The 17149-nt window shown below is 40.9% G+C and overlaps 1 protein-coding gene across 2 annotated transcripts in view; it reads right to left on the reverse strand.

The window, feature by feature from the left end:
- Positions 1-10186: 10186 nt before the first annotated feature.
- The window catches only part of DKK2 (dickkopf Wnt signaling pathway inhibitor 2), a 124560-nt gene continuing 117597 nt past the window's right edge, over positions 10187-17149 (reverse strand). For both annotated transcript variants that reach the window (XM_087736705.1, XM_009474666.2), the window contains 3 exons: positions 14651-14801; positions 13820-13969; positions 10187-13289 (listed from right to left, as the gene is read on the reverse strand). In XM_087736705.1, coding sequence (XP_087592831.1) covers positions 13039-13289; positions 13820-13969; positions 14651-14801 — 552 coding nt within the window. In that variant the 3' untranslated portion in view covers positions 10187-13038. The remainder of the gene's footprint in view (positions 13290-13819; positions 13970-14650; positions 14802-17149) is intronic.

The following is a 17149-nucleotide window of genomic DNA, read 5'->3' on the forward strand; positions in this document are numbered from 1 at the left end:
TGGGCTTGTTAACAGAAGCAAATAAAAAAGAGAAAGTGGTTTTTAGGTTTTTTAGTGGAAAGAGTGATATAAACAGATGTATGATGGTACAGCTGATTCAAAAACCAAAAAATTGTTAATTCTGACATGATATTTTTATCTTGAGAACTGTGTGAATTACCTTAGGATTTGAAATGAACTGTAGATTTTGTCCCTCTCTTTATCTAGTGCTTTTGGGATTGTTTTGAAGATGGTGAAGGTAATAGACATACAGCTTGGCTGCAAAGAGTAAGGGATGCTTCCAGATAAACTCTGTTATGTCATTGACCTCACATTCCTCTGATACATAGACTGCTGCTAAGTGCCCTTAAAAAGGGAAAGTTTTGTAAACTCAGGAATAGGTAAAGGATAATATGTAAAAGCTCAGTTTTCTGTTACTGCCCAAGCATAGCTGGGGTCCAGCATTTGTCCCAGAGCTCCAGACTTGGTCAGTAAATACCAGCAAGACTTCCTAGAAAATACCTGAAAGGCCCTTCCACCCCAGCATCGACCTTCCCAGTCCAGAAGTCCAAACACCCCTTCCCTTTCCACTGCAAAATCAACCAAACAGCAGGGAAAAAACTGACCTGAGGCAAAGCAACTTTCCAAAAACTAAAAATGAAGCAATTTCAAGGAAAAAGATCCAAGAAACTTACCCTGAGCAGAAACCTTGCCCCTTCAGGAGAAGGAGTGATGTGATAGTTCAGTGAGACTTCTCTGGTTTTAATGGTTTGGTATTGGCTAGCAAAGGAAATACTGATAGCGTTGGGAAGAAGGGAGGGAAGAAGGAGGCATGTTTTTCTACTTAGAAAAAAAAAAAACAAACAAACATGACAGTCGTATACAAAAGATGTTTCCATGTCCAACTTGCCTTTTTGAAGGCTGGCATCTTTTTATGGTCAAAAGCTATATAGCGTTCACTTAATTTATGCGTGGCAAGTATTGGTTTTCTTTAGATTTCATTGTATTTTGTATAATGTAATGAGTTTCTGTATTACAAAGCTTATTTTGTCTTATTTCCTTTTCCTGAGTTGGTAGGTGAATGTCTCTTAGTAACCACACGAATCAGACTGGCATGCAGAGCACCAAATAGGTGTCATGGTATCGGTCAACAGGGCCCGATGTGCCCAGCCTCTGTGGGCTTGTGCAGAATCACACCTGTGTGGCTCTGCCAGTGTCTGAGTTGTCCCTTTGTCTGAGCAGGGAGACACATGTCCATAACCTCTTCTAAATGGGGCAGGTGCTTGCTCTTCTGCCCCCAGGAGAAATGAACAGCTCTGCTGAACTGCACCACTCAGCTTATCCATCATGTCTCCTTGAGGGCTGCCTTGCGTTGGCTATGAGCGAAATCACTTTGCCTGTCCACGTGGGATGCACGGTGCTCCTGGGGGGCTGGTCAGGGTTTTTTATAAAACCTCAGGGTGCGCACAGCCTCTTCCTTTCCTGAGGAGACCCCTTCTTATGGGCCGTGCAGTGGCCAGGCTGTGTCACCTTGCTCAGCGTGGTGCAGCTCGAGCTGATGTCTGTGGCCCAGTTCATGTGGCCACACCAGTGTGAGCAGCTCCTCAGAGAGGCACCTGTCAGGAGGAAAGAAAGAATGCGCCTCTCCGGCTTATTTCCACCTCGGGCCTCGTTATAACAAAACAAGAATTGCCAGTTGGACCAAAGTGAAGCCGAGCTGGGAACTCTAGTTCTCCGGGAATAGGTTCAAGACCACCAACCATGTGCGCAGAGCATTTTACCATCACATCATCAGGACAAGCTGGAGTCCCCTTGGTCATGGCTGGACTTGGACCAGGGTGCTTCAGGTGAAAGGTCATGCGTTTTAAAATTGGCTTGACAAAGTGCCCTGTTCTTCCCCCCTTCCTAATTAATGGCCCTGTCTAGACCCTTTTCACAGTCAACTCTTCCACCTCCTTAGCTGGCCAAAGCCTGCACCTGTCCTCACTCCCCCTTGCAGGCTGTTTTTAATTCACAGCCCCAAAGTCTCTCTTCCGTCAGTCCAGGGTTAGGTTGCTGTATTTTCCAGGCAATAGATTAAAAAAGTAAGATTGACAAATGAGTTTAGCATATGACTGTCATGCATCATTTATTTTAAAAAAAAAAAAAAAAAAAAGCCTAACGGGAAGGTCCATCTACTGCTTGTTTGCCTTGCCCGTCTGGGAAATGGAATTTAAATTACCACATTGCTTTAGGAGCAGCTTGTAATCCCACTATAGCGAACTCATATGTTTTTCATGGGATGGGAACAGCAGATAATAAGAGTTTCTGTAGTTAGCATGATATCAGGTGTGATGGCAAGATAAGCTTTAAAAGTATTGTTGTCCTAGATGGAAACGTACAGCCACAGAAACAGCAGCTCTGCCTTCCTGGGAGAAGACGCTGAAGCAGTGCCATCAGCTTGCCTGCATTTGCAGGCTGTGTATCTTCCCAGACACCTGCAGCTTGATTCACATTCTCGCTGAAAAGATGGAATAACTTCCCAGAGCCTGTAACGGGCTCACTTTTATGCAGAGTATGAGGTTTTTCACTCTTGGTTTAGTACAGTATTTTTCTAGCCTGTTTTTGATTTGCAAACTCCTAATTTTTTTCCAACTTACGACAGGCGTGCTTTCTAGTTTAAGCTCTCTGAACATGGGGGTTTCATGGACCACAAGTTGAAAACTGTTGTGGGGCAGGATGGTGCTGTGTTTTCATTTTGCTTTAGGAATCGTTAACAGAAGAATCCCATCTGATGTTTGTGTTTCCAGTTATAGTTGGAAATATAGTAAAAATAGTAAAGATAATAGACCTTTAGCTGTGAACTAGGATGCTTTTGTGCTAAGTGCTGTACAAATACAGAATGAAAAGTCAGTCCCAGCACCAAAGAGTTTAAACTTCAAGTACAGAGAGATGGCTGCAGACTGGGGTGGAGGAATGGGTAAAACAAAACAATTGGGCCATCCTGGTGGTTCGGCTGCTGTCAAAGATGCTTGTGGCTGTCCTGGTTGTTTACAGGGAGTCTCTTCCAGCAACAAAGAGTTAATGTGGGTGAAAACTCTTTGAAAATTTAATGAGCAGTCAATGAGGGGGGCATCATCAGGCAGGGTGCCGGAGCCAGAGGGAGGGAGAGGTGCTCAGGAGGGCACGCGAGGTGTCCCTCGGGGGCCAAGGTGGCTCCGTACTCTGTTAGAGGTGTGAAGAACAGGGAACGAGAACCAGATGCAGTGACAGCCAGTATGTGAAGTGCTGATTAGAGGGGTACAAAAACTGCACCATGCTAGGGTTAGCCATGGGAAGCTTAAGTTACGGATAGTGATAGATCTTCCAGTATTGATCTTAGGCAGTACCTGACCCACTCTTTTCCTCCTGCTGTCCATATGCTGCTTAAACGCCTCTCTTCTGTGCACCAAGGGTACAATTCATCCTCTTGATCTGAAAACTATGGGTCTGGTATGAACTCAGCGTCAAAGCTCTACCTTTACTTAGTGGAGAAACAGAGGCAAGTAGCAGACAGTCATCTACAGGAGCAGGCTCTAACGTGGGGCGGGTGAATTATTTTCTCAGCATCTCTTGTCTGCATGACTAATCTCGTCATGACACCTAACCTTCGGACAGTTAAAATTAGCTGAAAGGAATCCTGTGCCAGGTCTCCTCTTTGACTAAACCCCTTTTTTAAGTACCTATAAGGTTTTTTTAAAGCATTAAAAATAACAACTTTAAAAATGTAGTAAACTTCAAGTTCCCAGGGATACTCAAAACTACTGTTTCTAGAGATAATGTATTTTCTGACCCTTGTACGGAACAGAAGAAGGAAAGTTACACTCCATTTCCCCTTGCCAATGTTACCCTCCTAAGAACTGGAAACCATTTCTGTGATGGGAGCTTAGACAGGGAGGGCTGGAGTCTACAGCTCTTGCTATGACCTGAGGAAATTTTCTAAATATCAAGGTTGCAGTATTACTTTTTGCAAAAAAGATGCAGCGCTGATAATGAACACTTCGTTAGTATAAAATATGTTTTTATCTAGAGCTGACCGAACATAAACATCCATGATCAAAAATGTTTTCTACCACCAAATGGAAGCAGTGAAAGAAAATAATAAAAAAAAAAATCTTTTCCACAGGTTTTCCCACCAGCTCTAGTTCTGATGAGCTTTAAACTACAGCATTTATTTGAGTGTCTCCACAGGTACTAATTTAAATGTCAACAAAGCCGATATGAGCATTTAACTGCTGATCACTTTAGCAGTTACCGTGCTCGTCCCAAAATCCCAGTTGCACGAATTTCCCTGGATACAAAAGCCTCAGATGTCCTCAGTACAGCTGTCAAAAACCTCCTGCTACCTCTCTTCAGCTATTCTATAATGCTAACACGTACTTTCAGCCAAAAGGACCACGATACAAAGGCTGATAAGGAGACTGAAATGTGAGTGGCTTTCAGTGTAGAAGTAGCTTGATGAGAAGTTAGTAGGTAATAGATGTCTCTCTCATCAGGCAGAAAAAAAATCCAAATAGAAACAATAAGGATTTGGGGATATTGGGGATAAGCCAGGTGTATTTAAATATGGAATGAGCCACCTCCTCTCTTGGTGACTTCAAATTGAGATGACTGTGAGGGAAATATTATTTGACATCATGTGCAAGTTGTGCTTTAGGAAAGTGTTTATGACTGTGTTTAAAAGGGCTAAGTGGGTAAAATACAGTAGCTTACTATGCTCATACCTACATATTACATATGCATTATGATGACCTACTGTTTCTGACATGAAGAATTTCAAATTCTTGCATCAGGTTACCTTCTCTCAGCTGCTTTATAGCACTTCATCATCGTCTTCACAGTAATTTTCTTTCTAAAATAATCAATAAACCCTTGACCCCTAAACCAATCATCCTTATTCTCCTCCGTGAATCTTTTCCTGCAACTGTTTTCCATTCCTGGGATGTTGTTACTGCTGATCTCTGAAGTCTTTTCAGTTCTGCATTGAGTGTTTTCTGGGTTTGCTTTTATTTTTCAGGAAAGGTGACCTGTGCCACATGGTGACACAAGGACATTTGATAACATGACTGAAGTGCTGCACCTCAGCTGCCGCCGTTGACTTCTGTAGGATTTTCTGCCTATTGGATCATTGGTAAATCAGCCTCTGTATACTCAAAGTGTTTATGTTTCAGAGACGTATTTTAGGAAATACTTAGACTGTACTGAAAGAAACAGGAATTTTAATGTTTATTTCAAGCTGTTGCGAAGTTCATCTCGCGTTTCCTTGACAGTTTGTCTACTCAATTTGTTAGTGCTCAGTAGGTATTAGAAACAACTGCTTATTTCTGCTTTCTTTTACATTTCATGCAATTACTTTGATTGAAATTCTGCAGTTGGGCAGTTAGAGGTGGAATATTCCTGAAAGACTCAGCAAATTCTAGCAGTCTATTTTTTTGAAGGCAGAAATGTGAATTAATAATCAAAAATAAAATTAGATTTGAACTCTTGGATGAAAACTAATTTCCTGTGTTGTTTCTAGGATACATAAAATTACTCTGATAACGCAGCTGAGGAGCTCATCAAATGCATGTTTGGTCATGTACAAATGAACCTCTTTGTTCAGATGGGGAAGACAACACTAGGGAAGATGACCCTTATTAAAGGTAAGACGCAACTTAAGTAATTACATCTTTTGCTACAATGTTTGCATGCAAAGCAAGATTTCTTCATATGGGTGTCTTCCTGTTCACTTATTCAGAGAGGCTGTATCATCAATGGTGATAATGACGGTCAATACATAAATTATATGGCCAGATTTATGGCACCATGATAGGAATTGCCTGGTTATATCCAATTATTTTCAATAAGTAATTATCACAGTGCACCCAGGGTGAAATCTTATTGCTGTAAATGCTGAAAGATATACAGTAGTGCAATGTGTACCCTGATGACAATATTATAGTCTTGGTGTCAGTCAAGCATTGAGGTGAGTTGGACTAAAGCACTTACATATTTTCCATTTGAATCATTAAGATAGTGCCCTGTACAATACGAGTGCTAAATGATTGCACTCTGTCATGGGTGACTTTTAATTTTCAGCGTTAAGCTTTAGAGGGAAAATTTCTTCATTTGATTCCTTCTGCTTTTTGAAGATGTACTTATTCTGTGCATCACACAATATGGTACGTAATTGCAATTGTATAACCGTACATTTCTACAAGAGCTTTTAATAAGTGAACCTCAAAATGTTTGGAAGTTGGTACTTGAATAAACATAAAGAATTCTGGATTCTGCTTCAAAGCTTCTGAACCTTTTGAATATATGTTTTGAGCTGCAAATCTCATGAAAACAGTCTCGGCCATGGGAATTATTACTGTATGATTCTATTTGTTGTCAGGCTAGTGATACAGTAAGAATTGTATTTTGGCGTTTCCACATCTGACTATGCCAGAACTAAAAATCCAGAGGTGCAGAAAAATGAAAATGAATCTGATAAACTCATAGATTTTGATACATTTTGAAGTCTCACTGGACACCATGGAAGCAGAGGGAAGGCCTCTTGCTTCACAGTTATTTACAGTCATCTTGATGAATTTCTGATGGAGATCATTTATGACTTGCAGACTGTTCTTCCCATAAACATTGATCGCCACACAGGTTAGAAGGAAGCTCCAGGATACGGAGCACTAGCTTTCAAGTAATTAAAAAGTTTTAATAACTTAATCCAGTAGTTCTCCAAACTTAACACAATATTGCTAGTTAACAGTGTGCTGCATTGGGAAAGGCAGTATCGCCGTCTCCTGAACTTAACTCAATAGGAAACTTTAATGTTATTTGAAACAGAAGAGTTAACGGTTCTTTGAGAGCACATCCGTGAGGATTTTCTTTTATGATCCGTTGTTATAAAGAAGCACTCCTACACTATCCATAACTGCTCAGACAGTGAGACAAAGACATTGCCCAAATAATTTTGAGGTGGATTTTTCTAAAGCTTTGGGTGGTCACTGGATTCATTAATATGAGGCATTCCAAAATTCCTGGCAAATTTCTTCCAGAACCATGTCATTCGTTACTTTGTATGTATCTATATAACTTGATGGCTCCATTAAAAATTATTGTCATTAAGGAAAGAAACAATATATGTGAGCCCTACGCTTACAGTTGTACTGAATTATTTAATGTTTGATTAATAGTTGATTTTAAAAAAAAGTTTGCAAGCCTATTGAGTGAATATTGATGAATAACATACTCTCAGAAATAAAGAATAGCTTATAAGGAATAGAAAACAGGAACATACATGCTATAGCAGCCACACAGGTATACATTTCTGATTTGTTGACTACTCTTTGGCCAACTTTGATAACAGCAGTGGAGAATTACAGTATGAGTTTTGTCAAGGACTCAAAGACTAAAATCTTTTTGTGTTAATTATGTATTTTTTTCCTCCTCTCTTTCTGAAAAAAAAAAAAAGAAAAAAAAAGCCTGTGCTTGTTAAAATGTTAATTTCTTCTAAACGATTATTTCCTCTGCTTCAGGAAGTTGGCATGCAGCAAACCACTTCTAAATCTAGCTGCAAGCCGGTACTGGAAAAAACAAAGAGTTTATTTGTACCAGACACTGGTAAATAAGTAATTGACACTCATGCTATAACAATAAGCAATTCCAAAAAAAAACAGGGAGCTGCCAGAATAAACAAGTTTGCAATGAGCTCCATCCAATGCTGTGTATCCATCTGGGTCAGTCCCATCTGTGGCGGTCACAATAATAGCTCTGGGACCAGCTGGAGTTCTGCAACGCAGCAGCTGTCTCCTGCTTTTGTCTCTTCCTTCCTTCTCCCGCAGTCTTCCAGTGGGATCCCTAGGCATGGGCAGGGCACAGGCTATAGCAGGGTTGTCCGAACAACGTTTCTGAGGGTTGGCGATGAATCCAAACACTCTGGAATTACTGGGATTTGGATACACAGAGGACCAAGGTGAGAGGCAGGCTGCTGCTAGAGGGACATGCTCAACACTTCAGCTTTTGAGGCACGAATCAGGCCCTCCCCGCTTTGGGCCAGTGCTGTGGGGACGCGGCTCAGGAACATGTGTGCCCTTCCTCCGTTCTTGGTAATTGGGTGGGATACGATGAACATTCACGGTTTTTGCAGTAGCACCTAATGAAATTTTGAGGTAGATTTTCCCCCCTCTCTGCCATTTCAAGCTTCTGGCTGGCTCTCTCCATTCACTCTCCCTCCTGGCCCCCATTTTCTGTGCTTTCTCCTTACCTCCTGCATTGCTGCCTTAAGCAGGTTTGTAAAAAGCTGGCAGAGCAGTGAGGTAAGAGGAGCCTGCAGCAGACATTTGCCATGTTTCAGCAACTGACAACAGTCCTATGACGTTGAAAGCAAAATGTAAGGTAAGAACGGGTGTAGGGTGTGTGTTGAACTGTAAGCACTCTTTGGTAGTAGTGGGCATGTGAAAAACTGTATTAGATAGTAAGGCATTTGAGCAGAAAGTTTCTGTTCATCTCGGTGAAATGTTGATTTAAATGAGGGAGCGCAGACCTCTAGACTCTGTTCCTTCACTCCTGTCTAATACAGCATCAGAAAGATGCCATACATCAGACTGGTGAGCTAGGTAAGAAAGCATAACTTTATTATTAGTGTGATTTAAAAACAAAATTAATGATGCCTTTGTGCGGAGTGAAACTGTGCCTAGCGCAAAAAACCCCTGCATTCCCTTTGTCAGGGACTACAGGTGAGGTTGTTGGAGGCGAGGGGCAGGGGTCGGTGTGTGTCGTGTCCCGTCCCCCCCCCACCCCCGCCGTGGACAGTGTGTCAGAACACTCAACTGACAATCCAAAGAGCTAGATTTCTTTATTTTTTGTAAATATTTATTGTCTACATAATTCTCTTAGCAATGAAGTTTTTGAAAGTTAAGAGGGTAGATCTTGAGAATCCTAAAAGCCTTGGCTTAGAGTATCTGCTGTATGTGTTACTGCTGGCTTTGGCCTTCAGGAGATCTTTTTTTAAATGGCTTTCCTAGAAGGAAAGGAAACTGGAAGGGATGAAAAATACTAATTTCTTTGATAGCATTTACCTTTTGCTTTTGGGGGTGATGATGCAGGGCTCTGAAGCAAAAGCAGAGAGGGCTGGTGGGTTGGTGACAGGGAACAGTATAGGAATCCTCCTTCTCAGCCACTGCCCGAGACACTTCACGGTGGGGTTTTTTGCTGTTGTGGAGACACTGAGGAGGAAAGTCGGAGTATGCAGAAGATGATGGCTAGAATTCCAGTGAATTGTGTTTTAGGTGTCAGGTGCTGGATGTATGCTGTTGGAAGTGTTGTTTTACAAGTAAGTGCATAAATCTACTTTAATTCCTTTCATTAAAAACCATTTAAAATCATAAATACTATAGGTCACAAACAACATAAGCCAAAGCAACTAGTACAGTAATAGACATCCACATGTATACTGTAAATCAAATATATGCTCTTACAGAGTAGAAATCCATTATTTTTAGGAACGTTAATAAGTATTTTCAAAGAGATGTTGCATTGCTGAGGCTATCCTAGGCTAATAGGAAGAATATTTGAATTGTTCAGCAATAATCTCTTCAGTACTTGTGGCATGACAGCAGATTTCTGAAATGTTACTGAGCCAAAGTCACTCTTAATTCCCCTGATGAGTGACACAGTGAGTGAGAGCAATTATCCCCAAATTTAGCTGCTCTTTTATTCTCAAACTGATGTATATTTCCCCAAAATATTAACTGAATGGCTTCTAAACAATCAAACTTCAGTCTTGCGAAACTGCTTGCATGCTAGTCAGTTCAGCTATGTTGCTCAGTATTTGTGGTGTGCAACGAACCGCCTGTGCCTATTGTTTTTGTTCCCAGATTAAATCTCTGAAGGCTTTGGCAGTCTCAAGCTCTGCTGAAGTCATTGGGCTCCGAGGAGGCTCACAACTTTATGTTGCTGTTAAAAGTGTCAGAATTTTCAAAGACCTACCCACCAAATATTGCAAATAACAGTAGCAAAAGCTTTTCATTTTGTAAAAACACTAGTGCGACTTGGAGACGATTCAATCCTCCAACTGTACATCTGTTTGAGCAAAGAGTTACCAGAAACAAGTAACAAGGATATTGAGACCATTGCTCAATAACCACAGCCATTATTTTGCAATATTTATTGAGCTCTGCAGGGGTTTCCCTGGGATCAGAACTTGGTTGGTTTTAGTAACAACATTTTCAGTTGTGTCATATGGATTGTTTCATGTTATTAGCGCTGAACACTGTTATCTGCCCTTTCAGAATTGCTAGTTATAGATCTTGCAACAATGCATTTGTATACAGTAACCTATAGCAAAATGCTGTGTAATTTGAACACCAGCTTTACCCACCGTGAGCCTCTCTGGTATCTATCGCTATCCCGGGCACGTGTCTGGGCGCCTTTCCTGTTTAACCTCGGCGATTGAACATTATGCATCCAGGTGCGTTATTTTCAAAACTTATTTATTCTTGAATGTTTAGGTGTAAACTGTCCCAAAAGAAGCGTATAGTTGCCACTTAAACCAGTTTTGTAGAAATGACATGTGGGGATTTTAAGATGATCATCATGTGCTTTACCAAAACTCAGCCTACATAGTCCTTTGAGACACAAGTACAACCAGATGCTTTTTCATGTACAGCTAAAATATATGTGTTTTTTTTTTCAATAGATTTGCATATCTTTCCAGAAAGAACTACTCTTCTTAAGCAGCAGGTAAGGAAAAGAATATGGGTAAAATATTTGGGGAGGAATGGGAAAGGACATTTAATATATTTAATCTTATTATACATTTTTCTACATTAAAGTCAACAGGCTGCAAATATATTCTGCTACAAAGCTTTGTGTAAGAAATATCTCTATAAGAAAATACATCTCATTAAACATTTCCTGTAAATAAATTATCCCAAATAACTATGTTTTGCAAGAGGAAAAAGGGGGGGGGGGGAGTAGGCCAATGGTAAGAAGAGCTAAAAATTGCTGAGAGCCCATTTCTGCAACCCCCCTGCTCACACTGGGTATCATTTTCTTTAATATGCAGTCACAATGAGAGCAACAGAATTCCTCTGCTGAGTATGTGCTGTGTCAGTGTAAATAACACTTGCAAAATTGGTTCCTGTACTTTTTTAATATCTTGAAATTATGCTATTTCTGAGCCTTATTCCTGTTTCAGTTATGTTGGAAAAACTCTGAAATAAGCAGACTTGCAAGGATAGGACTGCAAGATAAAACTCTGACTGAGACTACTAAAAAACGGAAGACCCTGTCTCTGAGCAGTCCCTCTAGGTCAATAAAAACAAACTCCAGTAGGGAAAGAGGCATGTGAAATACTCTTATTTAGTCTCTTATGAAAGACAAAGGCAACGTAGCTGAGGTCTGTCTTCTAATTAGGAAGTCTGAGACAGGTGGTGTAGCTAACATATAGCTTTAAAACAACCACTGCTGGAGACATGACAGTGGAAAAAGGTGTCTTGGGTATGGGTGACGTGGTCTTCAAAGTTACACTACATACGGGTGTACCGGCATTGTTCAGAACTGATTAAACAGAAAAGTCCCTTGTATTACAAAACATGAAAATGGGTAATTACAACTTAGCAGTAGGTCAATTATAGAATCAGACTTCATTACAGAAATAGCAGTCTTTTTACCAATGTCTATACAAAGGAATACTTGCAAATAAGTAAAATGAAAAAAGTTTGAAAAGACCTGGGAAGACAAGTCAAGGGATAGAGACTGTCCTTTTTTTAACCAGTACACAAACAATGTAGAGTTGTCAGTTGTTTCCGCAGTCCATGTACTTCCCTCATTCCTGGCAGAACAGTCCAGACTAGAGGACATCAAGTTCAGGCTGAATACGTGCTGGAGGCTGGTATGCTGTCACATCGCGTGATGTTTAACAAGTCATTTGCGGACGTACCATCTTCTTACATCCTTTTCTGCAGGAGAGGAGGTGCTCACAAGAGCCAACTCCTTTTTCTTTGCTGCCTCTAAGAAACAAATGCGTTATACTTCTGCAGAGTGCCATCAGTAGCCTGTTGCTACTAATAAAATGTAAAAATTTGAGTTTGTAGCAGTATGCTCTAAACACCTTAACAAATGTCTACATCATCTGCTATAACAGCAACAGTGACGCAACTTCATAACCCTGCATGTTAGGCACTTCAACACTCCGCTACTTCTTTTGGAAATATCTATAATGCAAGTACGCTTAGGCAAAAAAAATATATTCAGGACTAATGAGCAACTGTCTGTATATAATTCTGGATTCAGCATGCACCTATTTGCTTCATCTGTTCAACCCAATGTATACTAGCAGTAAACTGAGGCAAATACAAGCGATTAAGAGCCACACTATGACATTGAACTACAAAAAGCATTTCAATTTACCTATGTATAGGAAACCAACCCCTGTTTAAATACTTCCTCTTAGAGAAACTGCTGCTCTCTTGAAATTGTGAGATGGCAAGTTTTCACCTCTTTCATAAGGGCCTGCAAAACATAGCACTCTTGTCCTGCAGGAGTGCTTTCTTTGCTGAAGTGTCAGCCCTGAATGACAAGGACGTGTGGACATTCACAGTAACTTTATTTCCATTTCTCACACCTGCAATGTGACCAATAATGTGTTGACAGATGAGTCTTCCTGGCCTGCGCAGCTTCCTATAAGAGTACAATGCATACAATTTATTTAAGCAGTCGTTACCACGCTGGAAACCCACTGTACCCTACCACTGAACCCCTGAAACATCACAGGACAACACAGCAAGGAAAGTGACATTAATTTCCACTGTACTTGTTTGCATACTAGCATTTCCCACAAACTGTAGGTTATTTACAGAAGAGTCGCACAGCAGGAGAACTCGGGCTGCACTTGGGTTTACCACCAGCTCAAAAAGAAATGCATTTGGTGTGACTTCTACTCCTACCCTAACAGTTACTTTAGCCATTCTGCTTTCATTTGCAGTCCTCATTTCCCACCATGCTGTAATGCATTAAATACATAAAGCCACAGTCACTTAATACTATCTTCCCAATCCTCATTCAGATTTTCTGGCACACGTGAAGTCTTGATTTAGAAGAGGAGGTCGCATCTTTCCATACTTTGCAAGACAGCCCCTTGGCACAGTCACATCGTTGGAAAATCTCCAGTCCGTGGGACCCTTTCTTGCGCTGTTTGGTGCACACCTCCCCCTGATGCAACACAGGCTTGCAAATTTTGGTCCAGAAATGGCGAGCACAGCAGTGTCCCTCAATACAGTCTGATGACCGTAGGCAGGGATCACCTTCATGTCCTAAAAAGAGCAACCAAACTATTTTACTTAATGGGAAAAAGTGAAAGTACAGATTCAGTGCAGACTGATGCAAATGATGCTCAGAAAAAGGAGAGATGATATTTCCATCTGTGTCTATTTGAAGGATGTAAGCAGAAGGGAAGATATGAATTAGGAAGGTTCAAGGGGGTAATTAATGAGACCTGCCGTAAGACTTAGTAAGGAGAAATTCAGCTACAGGATTGTAAGCAGAATTACAAGTGCTTAATTAAATGACTGCTACAAGAGGAGGATGTGTGCAATCTTGCACAACTGAAAAATGGATTGTCAGTCCGCCTCTAATACAGAGAAGAAAGCAGATGCTATTTCAATCTCAGGAACTGTTGGTTGACGTTATATCACTTTTTGAGTCATGCTGTGAATTCTCACAATAGACATTCACTCCTGGTGGAATTACTGCCTATTTCTGTTTTGCATTGCTGTATCTTAACAGCAATAACATTATTCATAACATGAAGGAACAAAGCAGTGTAGGGCAAATGTGATCTTACCTTTTATGTGTGACAGCTTGGAGCGCGACCTCCCTAGGTTTTGCCATCCCAAATCCTTGCTAGCATAATGACCGTTCTTCCTGTTGCGTGGCCCTTCTAGAGCAGGGATGTGAGGTGTAAGGATGCTTTCAGTTACTGGTATGCAAATGCCTGCGAGGTAAAGACAGTCAGTCAAAGATTTGAACAAGAGGAAAAGCAGCCGAGAGACATACGCAGACCAGGATCAGGACCAGGACCATGAAAATGCTGGGGCTTGGCCTCAGTGACACTCAGCTCTAATGGCACCTCTGTCCCTGATCCCTGGCACCTAACTTCACCACAGCTCTGCTTCACTCACTGTCAAGACAGTCTCACTGTCACTCTGGCTTTATGGGCTGAGCACCTGGAGACTGCCTCGTAGACATCTCTCTCCAGTCTCCAGAGGAGAGTATGGGAACGCAAACACTACGGTTATAACCCCCCGGCAGGGAGAGCAGATCAAGGATTCATTAAGTCTCTTTCGCTTCCTTAAAAATATGCGTTCATGTGCAGTCTTCCAGTGAATCAAACCACATTGAATGTAGTGCTGTGATTTCCGTCAGCAGCAGCAGCATTTTTGGGTTTCCCCACCCTAAAATGGGAAAAAGTCTGGTAGTACACAAGCCTTGAACATAGAAATACTATAAAAGAAAATGAAGTGGAGTGGAATAAAGTAGAAAATGAAGTTCTCTCGGTTTAGAAAAAGAAGCACAGTCACCCAGAAAAAAAATAATGTTGCTGGGAACACTCAGCGAAATAGATGCTATCAAAATGCTGATATTACGGAGGAAAACCGAGAGTTGACTGACGTACCATTGTTGCAGCGGTTCCCAGGGCAGCACATGCCGTCTCTGTGGCAACGCTTCTTCTTCCTCCGGCACATCATGCATGCAGACGTTGCTTGATGAGGACTGTGACAGTATCGCCCAACTTCGCATTCCTTATCGTTGGTACAAGGATAGGCCTAGTGGGTAAAAGAAAGGTTTACAGTGAAGCACTGCTTTGTACAAGGCATGTATGCCACCCATTTAAAAAAAAATTAAAAAAATCACCAAAAACCCCCAAAGAAACCGACAGTTGAGATGCCATTCACTGGGGCCATGAGATGCAGGTAGGGATGCTCCACTGCAGCCATACAGCTGCTGGTGAAGACGTATCTGCTTAAAGAATCAGAGAGACACAACCAGCTCCCTGGTGGTTTCATCTTTTCTTGCCTCAAACATATGTTGGCACAAGAGAACTCATATTTTTGTGGGTTCAGGCCTCTGATTCATAGACAAGAGCTTAAAACTCCACAGTGAAGAATAAACAGAGCCATAAACTCCTCTCTGTCAGTAAAAATCCTGAAACGCACCCTGCACTAGGTAACGTTTTAATTTAAACTCCAAGGAGGCATTTTCCTTCGATAGTTGTCACACACACTGATGGATAAGTTCACTGTTCTCATGGTGAACATCTGCACCACATTGGTACAAGCTCCTTTGCAATTGCGCCACTCCCCACTGGCCCATGCCAGTTGGACTCCTTGGAAGTGAACAAACATCACTGGTCAGCATTTCACTTTGATAACCTTTACTTCACTTACGGGCTTAGTATACTCCTTCAGCTTGCCACCTGCTAAACACCACCCTATGGTATGCAGCATGGAATATATTATAAAGCACAAACTGTTTTGCACATATAGTTCCCTGCAAGCAGAGACACACGTATACAATTCTCCTATATTCATCAAAACCAGCATGATCTTACTGGACTTTTAAAAAAAGGGTGTGAAAGCACTGTATTCTCCCATAAAGAGAGAGAAAGAAAAGTTTATTCCTACAAGAGGAAAAGACATGATGCTTTAAGGAGACATAACAACACACACTGCCACATTTCAGGATCCTTTCTGCTGACTCCTACACAGCTACAGGTATGCTCTCTGTCTGCATCTAATTTTACTGCCTATTAAATGAATCATAGATTTTTTTCATTCCTCAAAATTATACTTGAGGAATTTGTTTAGATAAAAAGATGAGAATAAATTTTGGGCACTTTCTGGAAAATGACTTCCTCAACTAATTTTCTCCAGCATTTTAAATAAATCAAACTATTGCTTTTACTGTTTTCAAAATGACTCTTGCAATTAATTATTCACCACAAACAAGGAGCTCAACTGACTAATTTTTAATGTAGGCTGATTACTTTTCTAATAACATTTTAAATCAAGGCTTGATTATATTGTTCTCAGAAAAGAAAATCTTGGAGGCTATTGAGAATTTGCTCTGGAAATTGTTCTTTTAGATGGAGAACTTCTCGTTTCTCTGTCTTTGTGCCATTCTGCTGAGAATCACAGAAGAAACAAGAGGTCTATAAAACTAAGCAAGTTGCTGTAGTGCCATTAGTGGGAGGGGGAACCACGCCACTTCCCATGTGATTTCATTAGTTGTTTTCTTTGTGAAAATTTACTTTACAGTACCACAAGTGCTGGGTGGATATTTCCCAAGTGCTGCTGCCCCGTTACTTCTGCCCTCTGAATATGTGTCATTGAAGAATGATTCCAGAGTGCAGCTGTTTGGAGTAACCTGACATATGTGTAAGTCTTTCTCCCTTAAGAATAAACATTTCCTCTTGAGTTCATCCTCTCGAGGATGAACATCAAAGAAGGCCAGATCTTTTAGCTAGGAGTAGCAATAAGAGACAAATGCAAGCATTCACCTGTTTGGTATTCTTAAGGCACAAATGGATTCTACCTATTCTAGCGAAGCAGAACTGAAGTGGTCTTCCGTCAATCTCATCACTCCTTTCCCTCATTTTTCCAGCAAGAAATCATTAACACTGACTTAGAATTTATGATATAGTTACCATAAAAGTAAGGCTTCCCTGACTTAAATGAGACCTTACTAAACTAAGGATCTTACAATGTGGAAAAGCAATTTTATATAGACTTGTGCATGGTTATACTGAGTTTGGAAAACACTAACACTGCTAGCTGGGGGCAATGCAAATAAAAAACAGATGAACTAGCTAAAACCTGGAGATGAAGGCATTTTAGACCCTTGTCTGTCATCAAGACCTTCATAACCGCATCTTTTTTCCAGTATGGGCATGTGGTATACACCTGCAACTTGTCAGCAAGAAGCCTACTTGCAGTTTTCTTTTGGTTCCTCAAATGGCTTTTAAAAAAAAAGAGTTCCCTGCTCCTGCATGGTGCTAATGAATGCTCTCACATACCATATCTAGTGTCTGTTTTACTTTTGGCTTTTAGGCTGTGACATGTAAAAGATATTTTAAGATATGCATCTAATTGCCAACTCTCAGCTCTGTCTTTAA

Source organism: Nipponia nippon, unplaced genomic scaffold (assembly GCF_047370975.1).
Source record: "Nipponia nippon isolate SJK-2023a ecotype South Korea unplaced genomic scaffold, ASM4737097v1 scaffold_6, whole genome shotgun sequence".
Classification (NCBI taxonomy): Eukaryota; Metazoa; Chordata; class Aves; order Pelecaniformes; family Threskiornithidae; genus Nipponia; species Nipponia nippon.